At 44.8% G+C, this 17,791-nt stretch overlaps 1 protein-coding gene across 1 annotated transcript in view; it reads left to right on the top strand.

The window, feature by feature from the left end:
• The window catches only part of TNR (tenascin R), a 127,708-nt gene that overhangs the window by 49,178 nt on the left and 60,739 nt on the right, over nt 1-17,791 (top strand). The window contains exon 7 of the mRNA XM_066623118.1: nt 921-1,106. Within this exon, the coding sequence (XP_066479215.1) occupies nt 921-1,106 (186 nt within the window). The remainder of the gene's footprint in view (nt 1-920; nt 1,107-17,791) is intronic.

Genomic DNA, 17,791 nt, shown 5'->3' with positions numbered 1-17,791 from the left:
CCAAAATAGCTTCCCCTCATTTAGTTTCATTTCCGAGCTATTACCCATCCAAACAGCTTATTAAGGAATGAGGTATTATCCATAATCTCAAACCTACATATTATATGTATGTGGACTGGCTGTCTCGCTGAACAATGTGCTCCAATTCTAATTAGATAAAGGTCATAAAGTGCACTGCACATTTTAATGCATAACATAAATAAGAGGTTATCAGTCGTATTACTTAATGAACGAGGTAGTTCTTTGACTCTGTGCAAGAATTATTGTTTTAAATTCTATGAATTATACAGGAGGATGAAAACTCAAGAAATCTTAACAACCCAGGCAATGTTGGTGCACCTCTACAACTGGTGCTGACTGCCGTAAGCAGTTAGCACCAGTCATAAAAGGTGCTCTGGCAACACACTCAGTAGCATGCTGCCAAGAACGCTGGTGGGGAAGGCCACAGCCTTTCTGCTGGAGCCACCTGCTGCCAAAGTAAAGTGGCAGAGGAGGTGGGAAGGTGGGGGAGAGCAGAACAGGGGCAAAGGAGGACAAAATGATACAGCAACACAGGTCCAAGTAAACCCTTCCCATGCCATGGAGGCTTACTCCCAAGTAAGGGAATGATTGTTCCTTTACCTAGAGGAGACCCCCCCCCCCCAGGATGCAGCAGTAGCCATTTTGGCACCGCTGAATTGGTGGAGAGAATAGGATTGGGCTCTAAGTATCTTAAGAAGCATTGTATTAGAAAAGCTCCAAAATTCTTGGCCAACTTTCCAAACATTTAGTGAGGTTGCAAACTCAAAATTACCTTATTTATGTGAAGCCCTATTTAATTGCATACAGCAGTTGCCTACAGTGACTGGTTTAGTACACAGACTACATTCGTAGAGAAGGGCAAGAAAGTGAAGATTCAATTGTTTCATTTTTAAATGCAGAAATTGATGCTCCCAAGAATTTGCGTGTGGTCTCTCGGACATCTGACAGCCTGGAACTTGAGTGGGACAACAGTGAGGCAGAGGTGGAGAACTTCAAGGTAGTGTACAGCACTCTGGCTGGTGAGCAGTACCATGAAGTGTTGGTGCCACGGGACTCAGGTGCCACAACCAGGGCCACCCTTGTGGGTAAGCCTCCCCACCATCAGTGTGGGCAGATTTTTTCTTTTAAAATTTACAAATGGAAAATGTTTATTCTTTTTGAATATGTACACAGGCATCTCTCATTTTACATGGTTTTTGAAAAGAAGTGTGTATCTCAAAACACATATATTAAAAATATTTTTACCATAAAAATGTATGTAAATGTACACGTTGGGAGAATCCGCTCCATGTCCTCCAGTACAAAACTCTGAGCATGTTTTCTTTGCATGTGTAGATGTCCCCAATTAAGCACTTTTCTTTATCTTCTCAGCACTGCCTCAAATGGATGAACAGTGCTCCCACGTAGCAGTACTCCCGCTTACCAAGCATGTGGTTCATATCCAAAATATTATATTTTCTCCTTTCTGAAGGCAGTTGATCACATCTAATTTCACATCAATTGCAATTGCTTTTCATTCTTTTTTAGTTTAGGCTCCTCGGACAAGGCAGATAAAAGTTTTCCAGACATAGTTGATGGGGAAACCATTGATTCACAGCCGAGCATGTTGGAAGTTTGACCACGTTGTTTCAAAAATTTGCTAGCATAACTTAGATTTTGGTATTAAACAAGTGTATTCTTCCAAAAACATCTAAATCAAACACATATAAAATGAGAAGTCTCTGTACAGTGTGCGTGCCTGCATGAACACCCACATGCAACTCCATGTCATACAGACTTTTCTAAAACTCCGTGTAACACTCCGTGTAATATTGTAAACACCGTGCAAGAGGATTAGCTTTTTCCTTTGTATTAAAGGTATTCCTTTAATGGGTACTGATTGCCCATAGGATTCCTTACTTAAATAAGCATTGCTGGCTAGTGGCTACTTTATGCCTTCCACTTGCTGCAGGTGGAAGCTGAAGAGTAAAAGTTTAGCCTTTAACTAAACTTTAGCTAGAATTAGTTTTTATTCTAATTATAGATGGCAGGCAAGGAAGAGAATAGGAAGTATGGGCCTCAAGGGCATATTGTTTGTTTTGGGGGAAACTGATGCAGCTTTAAAGATTAGCACAATGACTGGATGCACTTCCACTCCCCTCCTGTTCAACATTTTAAAATATCATAAAAAAAAAAAAGGAAAAAAACCCCAAACCTTCATACTATCTTCTCACAAGACCAGTAGCCAGTTGGACTGGGGGTTATATTTTCTCATGACCCCAAATGCGCTGATCAAAAGAATCCATCAAATAATCCTCTTAATCAGTTATTCCCAAACTGTGAGCCATGACTCCCTGGGGAGTTGCGGAAACCAGCCAGGGGAGCCGCAGAATCCTTGCAAAAAAACCACCACCCTGTACAATTTATAGGATTGTAGTCCTAAATGGGAGCCATGACCAATGGCCCAGGTGGTCAAGGGAGCCACCAGTTGAAAAAGTTTGGGAACCATTTCTCAATGTTAAAAGAGGTCCGAATGCCAACTTACTGGTTGCGCGCACAGTCGCAAACATGATGTAAAGCACATTTGTGAGGGTTAGCACCGGCTGAGTGCTGGAGCTGGCCCAGCACAAGCCGCCGGTAGGAGGCCAGCGGTCTGCCACTCAGTGGTTGCCCAGACTGCCTGACAGTGGAGAGGTGTGTGGGGGAGGTGGGGAGAAGGCAGGTGGAGGGCCGGGAGGAGACATGGTGGCGGGACGACGCAGGGTGGGAGGAGAGTGGAATTGGTGGAGCTTGGCTCCATCAAATCCTGAGCCCTGTGTCAGACTGTGCAGTCCCACACAGGACTCTCCGATTCTGCAGCAGCTGCACAGCTGCCATAGAATCGAGTAGCTCCATTGTGGGGCTGCTTCTTTAACCTGGGGAAAGGGGATGAAAGCCACTGGTGGCTGCCTGATTGCGCGCTATATACCACGGCAACCATTTTGGTGCCACGGCAGCCCCGCATGCCGGGCAGCTCAGGATTGGGCTGCCCCTTGAGAATAATCAACATTGACCTCAGTGGTGCTTACTTCCAAACAAATATGCATAGCAGGCAGTCACCTGGCTTAAGTGGTAGAATGATCAACTAAAGCTTTAGGCCACCATCTAATAATTGAGTGGGGATCCTTTTTAATTGGCAAGGGTAAATTTTAATTGGTGGAACTATAAGTAAAAGACATACTTCTTTCTTTTCTAAAGTTACTGTGTGTAAGAGGAAATGAAAAAGAAAAAAATTAAAGTTGGTCTTTTCTTCTAACCCTTGTTTATTAAATTGCATGCTAACTTATATTTCATTTGGTATTTGAGAAATATGCTTGTACTGATGTTTGGTGATATGCAAATTTATTTAAGCAGGTGACATTTCTATCCTAAACTGATTCATAGGTCCATGATGGTCAGTGGGCCACAGATAGCCAATTGTCTAGTCACCTATAAAGCACAGGTTGTTCCTATTTAGATCATATTAGATCATGCACACAATCATTAGAGCAGCAGTTTTCAACCACTGTGCCTTGGTACATTGGTATGCTGCAAATGGTCAGCAGGTGTGCTGCTGGAGTTCAATATATTAGTAGGGCCATGGGGGGATGTGAGCCACCAGCTAGCAGCAAGGTGTGCCTTGTCATTTTGTTCATTTTGTCATTTTAGCGCCTTGTCAGTGTGCCATGAGATGAAAAAGATTGAAAATGGCTACTTTAGAGGTTAATCTGCCTCATCCTGACAGGGGCATATTGCAAAAAAGTAAAAGCACACTCTTAGACATGTCTACTCAGAAGTAAGCCCCACTGCATGCAGTGGTCTTTACTCCCAGGAAAGTGAGTATAACATTGTCGCCTAAGAGTAAGAATATACAAGGAAGCACAAATAAACTCTATAAGAGGCATATTCATTTTTAGGAAAAATTTAGTCAACTAATTGAGTTGGTTTAAGCAAGAAAATCAAACAAATTGATTTTGCTTAGTCACCATACTCACCCCTGGTGGCCACATGGTATCCTCCTCCTTGCGCTGGGCCCATTGTCAACTGGCATTGGTCTGGCACTGGCATGCCTTAATTAACTCGGAGGGTGCCATAAACATGCCTTATGGTACATTTACGACACCTAGCACCAGTGCTATGGGCCCATAGAATTGACCCCTTAGGCTGCAACCATATGCACACTAACCTGGGAGTAATTCCCTTTGAATCCATTGAGACTTACTTCTGAGTAAACATGCATGGGCTTGCACTGCATGTCTATGACCACACTTCTATATAGCTCAACATCTCATATCCAATCACGACAAACCTATAATGTCCTGGAGGAAATGTATGGGAGAAAATGACCCACGATTACTGGAGAATACATGGCCACAAATGGACCACAACAAAGGTAGCAGGTTAAAACTAATGATCTATCCTTCATAAATTTATATGACTTTGTTTTTAATCCAGCAAGGTTCTTTTCTCTCATAACTGTTCTAAAGAGAGCTATTCCAGAATTTTAATGAAACCATGCTTGAAAGACTGACTGCCTGGTTGCAAAAATTTACAAAATGAGTCAGAAAGAATTTGTCTCTTCCCTGAATCACCTAGGTGCTGAATTCCTGCAGTCAGGCTTTCCATAGCTTTTTTTTTTTTCCTACACAGTTGTGGCAGCCAGCAGTTTTGTGTGATATCTTTGGCTTGCCTGCTCTCCACAGGTCAACCCTGTTGCTCTGATCCCAGTGAGCTACCACTCACATACCTATTCTTTCAAAAGATGCCCCGCTAGCTTACTCCTACTGCTCCTAGAATTTAGTCCTTTTCCTCATTTGTCATAGCATCACTATGTCCCACTGGCATACACTCCCACATTCACTGCCCATTTTCTTTTTTCCCCCTTGTTAGGCCCATTTACAGGGCCTTAGAAGGCCTTATGAAGCCTCCAGAAGGCATAAAATTCACTTCCAGTGAGGCATCAGAAGGCTTACTGGGGGCCATCTCTCTGGCCCTCAGAAGGCCTAAAAACATCACCTCCAATTTTCACTGAAACCTGGAATAACAGTTTTAGGCCTTTCAATTGCATAGGAAGGGGGCTTTTTGCAGTCTAGGCCCCAGGCAGCACAAAGATAAGGATGCCAATTGCTACATCCATCCTTTTGCCAGAATGGATTTTTGCTATGTCCATGAGCAAGTCAGCTCATTTCCAACCACTAGAAGATATCAGTGCTAAAGTGCACACAAATACCCAAGGCAGCTGCATTCATAAAACAAAGCCAATATCAACAGAATTGTAAAAACATTACAACCATTTTTAGAAAAAGAATTTTTAGAATATACATATGGTGGGATGTGCTCTTTTCCCTCTCACGCCATACCAGAACCAGGGGGCATCCACTAAAATTGAGTGCTGGGAGAGTTAGGACAGACAAAAGAAAATGTTTCTTTACTCAGCATGTAATTAGTCTGTGGAACTCCCTGCCACAGCATGTGGCGATGGCATTTGACCTAGATGCTTTTAAAAGGGGATTAGACAAATTTTTGGAGGAAAAATCCATCACGGGTTACAAGCCATGATGTGTATGTGCAACCTCCTGATTTTAGAAATGGGCTATGTCAGAATGCCAGATGCAAGGGAGGGCACCAGGATGCAAATCTCTTGTTGTCTTGTGTGCTCCCTGGGGCATTTGGTGGGCCCCTGTGAGAAACAGGAAACTGGACTAGATGGGCCTATGGCCTGCTCCAGTGGGGCTGTTCTTATTTTCTAAGAGATTTAACAGGTTGTGTACATTAAGATACATATATGTATGTATTATATATACATAATATACATTGTTGTATATTGTTGCCAAAAGGCATTATTACTAAATAATAATTGAAGATTTACCTAAGGTAGGGTCAAGACCTTATGCCATATTTATTGGTAGCAGCAAAATTACTTATTACTTGAATGGAAAAAAAATCCAGGGTTACTGGACATTTTAACAACCAGTTCTTAAACTGAGATTTGACTGTAAAGTATGTTAAATTTAGAGAAGCAAGATTTCAAATTGAGATTTTCCAGTGGAAATAACATCATTTTATTGTATTTTGGAGAACATATAGTGAAATATAATGGATTTCAAAATGCTGCAGTTTAGAATTAAAAGATGTCTGGTCCAGATGGGTGGTGTAGTGTCTATGATTCATGTAGTATTAGGATGTTATTGGGTTGAAGGCATAACTGAAAATATTAAATGTAAGTTTAAAAAAAAAATGGTCTGTTCCTTGTGCCTCCCAACCTAACCTCTGCAAAGTTAGCTTAAGTTTATATCTCCCTACATGCTTCAGTGAATTGACCAGAGAAACAAAACATTTATGAGATTTGCCCATGAAAGCCTTTTCTACCAGGCAATTGGAGGAGCACCCCCTGGAATTATGGTACTTCAGATATTTACTTACTCAGATACTTAGACAACCCGTTCCTCGCGATGTCAGTGTTAGCTTCCTGTGCACGGGTCCCGACATTTCTTCCATTCTTTGAGGCATCATGCTTTCGTTAACCAGTATCGGGTGACCTGATCTCTTACGTCCCTTTCATTGTGCTCGAGCGCGAATGCGTCCGCCCATTGTGTCAGTGGTCGCCCAAGTGGTCTCTTCCAGTCTCTCAGATACCACTCCAGTGCCCTCGTGTTCCAATGATCATCGGTTCTTCTCGCGATGTGGCCCACCCATCGGTGCTTCATCTTCTTGATGTGAATGAGCGGATTCTTCATGCCAGAAAGCCTGCAGATGTCCTCTTAATGGAGCTGTCAGTTTCGCTGCTGTCGGAGAGTCAGTCCGACAAGTCTCCATTCGAGAGAGGCGTGGGCCACTCGTAGGTGCTCTGCAAGAGTTTTGGTCAGCGACCACATCTCAGCTCCATAGCAGAGTGCGGGAAGGACAGTTGAGTCGAAGAGCTTTGTCTGTAGGGTGGCGTCTCTGGTGGTGTCGACGACTTTTCTGATGGAGGAGAAAGCTGCCCAGCCAGCTTTACAGAGTTATATGAGCTCTGGCTTGAGTTTGTTCTGCACGTTGACAAGGCGGCCGAGGTAGATGTACTCCTCCACGTCCTCAAGCTGTGTTGTGTGATGGAGATCGGCGATGAGTCCATGAATCGGTTCTGGAGCGACTTTGTCTTTTTGATGTTCATCAGGGTGATGGCAGTGCTCTCTCAGTGCAGGTCCTCCAGCATCCATGAAGCATCAATCGACGAGTGGCAGATGAGGACAATGTCATCGGTGAACCAGAGGTGACTGAGTAGGTGGCCATCGATGTTCACTCTTCGGTTGTCCCAGTTGCAGCGGCGGATGACACTCTCCAGGCATGCTGAGAAGAGGTTCTGTGAGATCGGGTTGATGGGAACAATCATGTCTCATTGGAATAGAGTGAGCATCATCGTGCAAGCAGAGTAGCATGTGTTGAGGACATCAATGTACTTGGCGTCGATTCCTTGCTCTTCGAGGCTTTCCCAGATGCACTGCAGCTCCAATCTGTCAAATGCCTTCTTGCAGTTGATGGTCAAGATGAGCAGCATATGGTGCTTGCACACTGCTTTCAGTAAGCAATGGTTGGTTGCGATATGGTCCATGATGGAAAAGGACCAACGGAATTCAGCCTGCTTGACGGGCTGCGCATCTTCCAGGTCATGGCAAATGCAGGCAAGTATGCATCTTGTGATGACCTTGTAGATTGCGGGCAGGAGCATGATTGGCTAGTAGGTTCCGAGTTCCTTGCGATCTCCTTTCTTGAAGAGCAGGACTATCTTTGAGGAGTGCCATGCTGTGGGGACATTGCTACTGTCGAGGTAGCAGAAGAAGCGTGCAGCAAGAGCAGTGTAGAGAGGGTATCCACATATTTTCAGCAGCTCTGCCATGATGTACCTCAGATGACTGCCTAAACTAGCTCAACCTATGGGACTGTAGCATATGGAGCAGCCCCCCCCCCCCGTGGTCCTGCATTCTCTATAAGTAGGCACAGCCTGCACTGTGTAGGGCTTTAAAAGTTAACACTGGCATTTTGAATTGAGCCCATTAATAGTCTGGTAACAAGAATAGAATTTTGCCAAACTAGGGAAATCTGATCCTGTAAGTCACTATATATTGGTAATTTTTCAGACTGATAGGAAACTCTTTCAGAGTTGTATTGTCTACTGAGGAGTCTGCAGCATGTGCAGAGAATTCTGGAGTATAGTGCACACAGTTCACAGTCTGGGCAGTGACTCTTGAGCCTTTCCATTGCTCTGCATGAACTGAAAATAAGTCTGGGGAACATCCCAAATGCTGTTTTTTCTGTGCATTGCAGGTGAAGACTGGTAGCGGTGAACAGGCTACCTTTAAGGGAAGCAATTTTTTCTTATCTGTCAGGAACCTCTGATAAGCTTTTGAGAACTCATCTGACAATACCTTGCTATACAGTTCCCTCTGGAAGAGATGGAAAGAGGGAAGATACTCTGTCGCTTTTTGTTGAAACCATTTTTATCCTTCTACTCAAGTATGCACACATACGCACACTTGCAGCTGGAGCCCATGGCTCTGGCATCAGTGAAGAAGAAAAGCAAGGAGCAAAAGAAACATTTCCCTAGTCTCTTCTGAAAGCTGCTCTTAGCACAGATTTCACGGCTGGGCTGGGCTACCACAGAAGAGCACATAACAGGTTTTTCTTAATTCCATCGGCAAGGACGTTCCGCCCTACGGGGGGATTTATCTGTAGTGTCTGTTTTCTCTCCTCTTGAAGTGCAGCTATCTGTCTCCACTGCCTGCTTTTCATGCACTGATTGCTTTTTGGCCAAGTCCCCGCTCTCCACAAGGTACTCCATGCACTGCTCTATGAAAGATACCTTCTGAGGAGCTCGATATCCATATACTAACATCCATGGCAGAGGTTACTCACTACAGTGGAATCCCCTTACAGCTAACTATTCTGTGCAGTTACAACATGATCTTTTTGTTTATAAAATAGATTATCTGGATTTCTGTCCATAGTGTCAGGCGTGTAGAGAACCCCATTCAGCTATTCAGGACTGTCAGGGCGGGAAACATTTTGTGAATTTTAGAGACTGGGAAAAATAGGGGGCACAATCCAGCTTGAGTTGGCGTGTTTAAGTGCCACAGACTTCAGTAGAATGTTAGGCACATTCTTGAATTGCTTCCATTGAAATCACTGGAATTTGAAAAGCACTTAACTTTGGCACATTTCATATAGCAGTCCCAATGGCATCCATGGCACCGGCTCAGGGCCCATGACATCATTAAGCAATTGATGGCCGGAAATAAACACTTCTTCATATAGGATTAGCTACAAATCACAGAAGAGAAAATGTGCAAATTTGATCATATTTCCATGATAAGGGAGAGCCCAGTTACAAATGGGCCACCCTTTCAGCTACGCCACTTCTGCTGAGGTGTCACTTTGCAGCTCAGCAGCTGAAAAGTACTCTATGAAGTAAGGCCTCAGCAGAAACGGCACTACAGAAAGGATGGCCCAAATGATAATTGGGTTCTCCCAGCACTTTGGCAGTACCTCCTGCTTGGTTTGCTCTTTCTCCCACAGCGTTCCTTGCCTTTTGAGGCCTCCTTCCATATCTCCCTCCAGGAGTCTCAGCAGAAACAGCTCTGCTGAAAGGGAAGTTCTGGAAGAGCCCAATTACCATGTGGGTTGAATAAAAAGCTTCTGCAGGCCAACAGGCTTTATTTTTGACACCCCTGGGGATAGATCATATTTAGTGTGTATAATGAGGTTTTCATAGAATGCTGGATCAGACCAAAGGTCTTTCTAATCAGTTTCTAACAGCCAGCCAGCCACCCACATGCCTCAGGGAAGCCCACAACAAGCAGGGCATGAAGACAACAGCCCTCCCATCTGTTATGTATTCCCAGTATCCAACATTCAGAGGCATAGTGCATCCAAACATGGGGAAATAAGCAACATTCTCTGCTCGGAACTAACTTTTTTAACCAAAGAAACTAAAAACTCTTGCAGCAGGCCAGCTTAGCTGATCTGTTTTGTTCTCTGATTGATCATGACCAGGGGTGTATCTGCCCTGAGGCAAGGCAGGGCAAGAGCACTACATAAGAACATAAGAACAGCCCCACTGGATCAGGCCATAGGCCCATCTAGTCCAGCTTCCTGTATCTCACAGCGGCCCACCAAATGCCCCAGGGAGCACACCAGATAACAAGAGACCTCATCCTGGTGCCCTCCCTTGCATCTGGCATTCTGACATATCCCATTTCTAAAATCAGGAGGTTGCGCATACACATCATGGCTTGTACCCCACAATGGATTTTTCCTCCAGAAACTTGTCCAATCCCCTTTTAAAGGCGTCTAGGCTAGACGCCAGCACCACATCCTGTGGCAAGGAGTTCCACAGACCGACCACACGCTGAGTAAATAAATATTTTCTTTTGTCTGTCCTAACCCGCCCAACACTCAATTTTAGTGGATGTCCCCTGGTTCTGGTGTTATGTGAGAGTGTAAAGAGCATCTCCCTATCCACTCTGTCCATCCCCTGCATAATTTTGTATGTCTCAATCATGTCCCCCCTCAGGCGTCTCTTTTCTAGGCTGAAGAGGCCCAAACACCGTAGACTTTCCTCATAAGGAAGGTGCCCCAGCCCCGTAATCATCTTAGTCACTCTCTTTTGCACCTTTTCCATTTCCACTATGTCTTTTTTGAGATGCGGTGACCAGAACTGGACACAATACTCCAGGTGTGGCCTTACCATAGATTTGTACAACGGCATTATAATACTAGCTGTTTTGTTCTCAATACCCTTCCTAATGATCCCAAGCATAGAATTGGCCTTCTTCACTGCCGCCGCACATTGGGTCGACACTTTCATCGACCTGTCCACCACCACCCCAAGATCTCTCTCCTGATCTGTCACAGACAGCTCAGAACCCATCAGCCTAGATCTAAAGTTTTGATTTTTTGCCCCAATGTGCATGACTTTACACTTACTGACATTGAAGCGCATCTGCCATTTTGCTGCCCATTCTGCCAGTCTGGACAAATCCTTCTGGAGCTCCTCACAATCACTTCTGGTCTTCACCACTCGGAAAAGTTTGGTGTCGTCTGCAAACTTAGCCACTTCACTGCTCAACCCTGTCTCCAGGTCATTTATGAAGAGATTGAAAAGCACCGGTCCCAGGACAGATCCTTGGGGCACACCGCTTTTCACCTCTCTCCATTGTGAAAATTGCCCATTGACACCCACTCTCTGCTTCCTGGCCTCCAACCAGTTCTCAATCCATGAGAGGACCTGTCCTCTAATTCCCTGACTGTGGAGTTTTTTCAGTAGCCTTTGGTGAGGGACCGTGTCAAACGCCTTCTGAAAGTCCAGATATATAATGTCCACAGGTTCTCCCGCATCCACATGCCTGTTGACCTTTTCAAAGAATTCTATAAGGTTGGTGAGGCAAGACTTACCCTTACAGAAGCCATGCTGACTCTCCCTCAGCAAGGCCTGTTCGTCTATGTGTTTTGAGATCCTATCTTTGATGAGGCATTCCACCATCTTACCCGGTATGGATGTTAGGCTGACCGATAGTTTCCCGGGTCCCCCCTCTTTCCCTTTTTAAAAATAGGCGTGACATTTGCTATCCTCCAATCTTCTGGCACCGTGGCCATTTTGAGGGACAAGTTGCATACCTTAGTCAAGAGATCTGCAACTTCATTCTTCAATTCCTTAATAACTCTTGGGTGGATGCCATCAGGGCCCGGTGACTTATTGATCTTTAATTTATCAATGAGGTCTGAAACATCTTCTCTTTTAACCTCTATCTGACTTAACTCCTCGGTCAGGAGGGGCCGTTCGGGCAGCAGTATCTGCCCGAGGTCTTCTGCCGTGAAGACAGATGCAAAAAACTCATTTAATTTCTCTGCCATCTCTAAGTCTCCTTTTATCTCCCCTTTCCCTCCCTCACCATCCAGAGGGCCAACCGCTTCTCTGGCGGGTTTCCTGCTTCTAACATATTTGAAGAAGCTTTTATTATTCCCCTTAATGCTGCTGGCCATGCATTCCTCATAGTCTCGCTTGGCCTCCCGTATCACCTTCTTACATTTCTTTTGCCACAGTTTATGTTCCTTTTTATTCTCCTCATTAGGGCAAGACTTCCATTTAGGGAAGCTTCCTTGCCCTTCACAGCCTCTCTAACTTGGCTGGTTAGCCATGCGGGCACCCTCCTGGATTTAGTGGAACCCTTCTTTCCTTGTGTTATACACCTCTACTGGACCTCTATTACTGTTTTAAGCAGCCTCCATGCACTCTGGAGAGATTGGACTCTTTTTACCCTCCCTTTCAACCTCCTTCTAACCAGCCTCATTTGAGGGAAGTCCGCCCGTCGGAAGTCAAGGCTTTTTGTTAGAGATTTGCCTGGTATTCTTCGCCCAACGTGCATGTCAAAACGGATCGCAGCATGATCACTGTTCCCCAATGGCTCAGTAACGTCTACATCTCTAACCAGGTCCTGCGTACCGCACAGTATTAAATCCAGAGTCACCTGTCCTCTGGTGGGCTCCGTGACTAGCTGCTCTAAGCCACAGTCATTTAGCACGTCAAGAAATCTGGTTTCCTTATCATGACCAGAACACAAATTGACCCAGTCAATATGAGGATAATTGAAGTCCCCCATGATTACAACCCTGTCCCTCCTTGTCACCTCCCTGATCTGTTTCCTCATTTCAAGGTCCCCATCCGATTTCTGGTCTGGAGGACGATAGCATGCCCCCAGTATTACATCGCTGCACAAGCCTGGTAATTTAACCCACAGAGATTCTACGGTGGAGTCGGACCCACCTTCAATCTCTACTTTGCTGGATTCTATCCCTTCCTTAACATAAACGGCCACCCCACCTCCAACACGCCCCTGCCTGTCCCTCCTATAGAGTTTATAGCCCGGGATTGCAGTATCCCACTGATTCTCCACATTCCACCAGGTTTCCGTTATGCCCACTATGTCAATGTTTTCCCTAGTCACCAAATATTCCAGTTCCACCATCTTTGCTCGTAGACTTCGGGCATTCGCATAAAAGCATTTGTACATGGAATGCCCCAGGATGGGCTGCTTATTCGCTCCTTTGTCCCCGCATCCTCTCATTGTGCCAAACCGTCTATCACATCCCATCACGCTACCTTTCCCAATTTCTTCTCCTACTCTGCCTTTGTCTTGTTGTTCTCTAACCTCCCCATTCTCATCCCTATGGGATGAGGAGTCCCGAACCGGATGCCCCTTGGCTCCTGTCGGCCTTCCCCCAGGGATCAGTTTAAAAGCTGTTCTGCCACCTTTTTAATGTTATGCGCCAGCAGTCTGGTTCCATTCTGGTTCAAGTAGAGCCCGTCCCTCTTGTACAGGCCCCGCTTGTCCCAAAACTTTCCCCAGTGCCTAACAAATCTAAACCCCTGGATGGCAATGGGAGGTGGCCTCCAGTGTGTGCACTCCAGTCGCTTCCCCAGGTGGGAGGGGATTGGCACACATGCACGCTCTCTGCTACTGGTTGAGCAAAATCACCTGACTGCAAATCACCTGCATCCCCCTTGGGATGGAGCACACACCTCATTGGCATGCCTGCATCAGCTCTGGTGCTGGATAGGATTGGGCCCTTAAACTCTTAAGTAAGAAGACCTACACATAACATGTACAAAGGGAAACTAAAACGTTCTTACCCTCATCATGATCCGGATGTGCTAGTGCTCTGAAATTTGGTCCACTGACTCTTCCTTCTCTACATATTCACACCTTCCAGGGCAGGAGTGCCCAAACCCCGGCCTGGGGCCACTTGTGGCCCTCAGGCACACCCAATCCAGCCCTCAGGGAGCCCCCAGTCTCCAATGAGCCTCTGGTCCTCCGGAGACTTGCTGGAGCCCATGCTGGCCCGATGCAACTGCTCTCAGTGTGAGGGTGACTGTTCAACCTCTCACATGAGCTTTGGGATGAGGGCTACCTCCACTACTTGCTGTTTCACGTCTGTGATGCAGCAGTGGCAGCAAAAGAAAGGCCAGCCTTGCTTTGTGCAAGGCCTTTTAGAGGCCTTGAGCTACTGCAAGACCTTCATTCATATAACTTCCATCTCTAATATATTCATTTATGTAAATTTATTCAAATTTTAAATGTAAATTAATTTTTTCTTTCCCGGCCCCTGACACAGTGCTGGAAAGATGATGTGGCCCTCCTGCCAAAATGTTTGGACACCCATGTTCTTGGGCCACACAATTCTCACACCTATGGAATAGTCCATAGGTAGGAATCTACAGATTTGGAGGCAAACCACAACAGTAATGGCCTCCTCATCATTGTGGAAACTTCTCTGTAAATGTTTCTTCATATTTGGAAACAGTAAGAAGTCTGAAGGTGCTAGATCAGGAGAATATGGGGGATGAGGCAGGGGTTGATAGTCACAATTGTGCACAAAAGTGACTGTTTCTGCAGATCGGTGTGCCAGGTGCATTGTCAGCTAGCAGCAACACAGCTTTTTACAGAAAACCACATCTATTTTCCTTGATATCATCCCGTAACTTTTGTAGCAAGTTCCTGTAGTACACCCGTTATTGTTGACCCTTTTTGTAAGTAATCTGTCAATATTATACTCTTGTTGGCCCAAAACACAGAAACATGACCTTGCTGGTTGACTGTTGCACTTTAGCCTACTTGGGGGTGGGTGACAAGACATATTTCCGTGTTTTGCTCATTTCTTGGGTTTCAGGGTCATATAGATATACCCCACATTCATCCATGGTCACCAACATTCATCCATGGTTTAAAAAGTCCGCTTCATTTTTGTGGTCTAGGTCCAAAACGCTTTGTGCACATTCCACACATTGCTGTTTTTGGAAAGGCGTCAGCAACTTGGAAACCTACCGTGCGACCACCTTACTCGTATGTAAGATGTCATCCAATGTATAGTAGACTGAGCCCCTACTAATATTCACCTCCCTAGCTAAGAAATTAACAGTTACATGTCTGTCTTCAAGCATTAGCTGCTCAACCTCTGCCACCACACTTGGTTCTGTAGCTATCGATGGACAGGCTTCTCTTGGGACATCCCTTAGACTGGTGCAGCCACATTTGAATTCCCATTTCTGTTGTTAGTCAGTCTCATACAATGAGCATTCCTCACCATACACAGCTGACATCTCTTCATGGATTGTTTGCACAGATTTTCCTTGAAGATGGAGAAACCATATCAACAGCTCGATATTCAATTTTATCTAGCAAGACACCTCCTACCCTCATGGTTCTAACTATGGTTTAACAAGACCTCTGATGCCAAAAAATTGCATGCATATTATGAAGGGTTCCTCCTATAACTGTGTAAAACTTCAGATCCCTAGCACATTCAGGTCATGGTGAGAGTAAGAATCTATGTCCTCCCCTTGTATAAATTAAGAGATCCTCAAGATGCACTCTTAATTTATATACCGTATTTATCGGCGTATAACACGCACAGGCGTATAACACGCATCTTCATTTTAAGAGGGAAATTTCAGGAAAAAAATAAGGGTAGCTCAGAACTTTTTTTTATTAATATTATTACCACATATAAGGTAAATAATGTAAAAGGACAGTAAAAGCAACTGTTTTAACAAAAGAAACTTGGATATTTTGTTTTTACAAAAGTTTACTCAGAAATCACTATCTGGGAAACCAAGAAACTCTTCATCTTCACTGCTATCTTCAAAATCGCAATGAACACTGCTGCTTTCACTGCTACTATCTTCATAAATCAGCTCATCTTCTTCACCATCCAAAGCATTACTTATGCCACCTCACCTCAATCCCTCCCCCTCCCCTCCCCAAAGAAAGGGTCTCCACTTACCATATTCATCAGCTGCCAGCGGCTGTGATAATATGCGGCGGGCGCAGCGCTGACATCACGTCACGACGCTGTGCCGCCGCTAGGCACTATTGGGAACGGGATCCCTTAAAGAGACATTGCCGTATAACACGCATACATCATTTGCCCCCTATTTTCAGGGGGAAAAAGTGCGTGTTATACGCCGATAAATACGGTATTTAAAATAGGCCACAGGAATTATAATAGTAAGATATACATAATAATAATAATAATAATAATAGTACAATAGTCTAATAATAGTTACACACACACACACACACACAAAAACACAAGACTGAAGTTAGCGCACTCCTGCAGTATCTCAACCCTTTCCTCTACATATTTGCATTGAATATATTAACTGACTCCCTCCCACAGTTCTGTGATTTTAAAATGGGCATATTAGAAAAGTCCAAGGAGACAAGTAGGGGTAATAGGCTACCTTCAATCAGAAGAAATCTTGCCTTTCTTGGGTGACATTTTGGCTGCACTTATGAAAAGAAATTGTCATCTTACATTTTCCATGGCTCTGAGAAATCAACATGCGTTCACTGAAGACATAAATAAACCCACCAGAAGCCAAAGAATGCCAACAAAGAGCCACTGGAATCTGCTTTGATCCAATAATGATAATAGATTGGCCTGGAAATTAACTAAATTGCCATCTTCCCTGATGAGCCAGAAACCACAGGGCATGCCTCCTGCAGGCTGCTGGATGCTTATAACTCCGTGGCATGCAGGGAGAAGCTGGTTTCTTCCATTGATTATTGAGTGTTTCATTTATGCCTCATAAATAAAAGACTCAGATGAAAATGTTGGATGTCAAATCAGTATAGTAGCAAATAAAGCTATCTTTATTTATAGAGATGTTCTCTATCTCTCTGAATTCCAGCTTGGTGGAAAAGTAACTGCAGTAGCTCTCAATAAGTGTCAAGAAATGATTATTCTTATCTCAAATCAGCTATTTTTCTCAATTTAAAATGGAAGAAATGGCCCACGAGAGTCATCAACTCCCTGTCACTTTACTGTTGACTTTTTATTTCACCTCTTTTTACTTTTAATGATGGGATTCAGAATGTCAAAGACCTCCATTCAAAGGAATAGTCTAAACAGACATAGCATAAATTTTTCTCATTTTGACTGGAGTCAGAGAATAGTTTTTAACCAAACAGAGATTGGTATGATAAATGTGTTATTACCCACAGCAGATGCACTCCTTTTTCTTGTTCCATTCATGTCTCTGCTGAAAAAAAACAAGTTTTTTTAGAGTGGAACTAGATTGTAACAATCAAAACAGAGTAATCTTCAAGCTGCTCAGTGAACTTGTACTCACTTAGAGCCCAATCCTGAGCTCGATGCTCACAAACGTGCCATAAGGCACATCTGCAAGGTTTATCACTGGGCTAGTGCCTGTGCTAGCCCAGCGCTGGCCAGCACTGGACTAGTGCCAGGCGGGTGTCCGTCCTCCGCTGCTCTGCTCTCACAGACTGCCGAGACAGGGCATGGTAAGCAGGGGTGGGAAGAGGTGTTCCGGGGAGGGGAGAGGCAGGTGGGGAGGAGGTGTGATGGGGAGGCGGGCAGGTGTGATGTGTGCCAGAGGAAGGAGGGAGGCTGGTCCCGTGGAGCTTCACTCCACTAGATCCAAGGCGTTCATGTGGGGCTTGGTGCCCTACACAAACATCTTTACCTTACCACTGACCTTTTGGTTGGTAGAAAAGTGAGCAGCCCCATTGCAGGGCTGCTTCCCTTACTTGGGAGAAGGGGATGAAAGTCCCCTTCTCCCAAGGCACCACCCACAGCAGGCTTCCCAGTCTTCACACAGATTCCCAGTCCAAGCTCTGCCTGGAGAATTATGCCCACTTTTAGCTAATTAGCTCCTTTCCTCAAAAAATGACCCTGGTTCTGCCTGCAGTACTGCTGGACCCCACCACCAGGGTAG

Source organism: Tiliqua scincoides, chromosome 4, assembly GCF_035046505.1.
Source record: "Tiliqua scincoides isolate rTilSci1 chromosome 4, rTilSci1.hap2, whole genome shotgun sequence".
In the NCBI taxonomy this organism is placed as follows: Eukaryota; Metazoa; Chordata; class Lepidosauria; order Squamata; family Scincidae; genus Tiliqua; species Tiliqua scincoides.
This window is presented reverse-complemented; position numbering and strand designations above follow the sequence as displayed.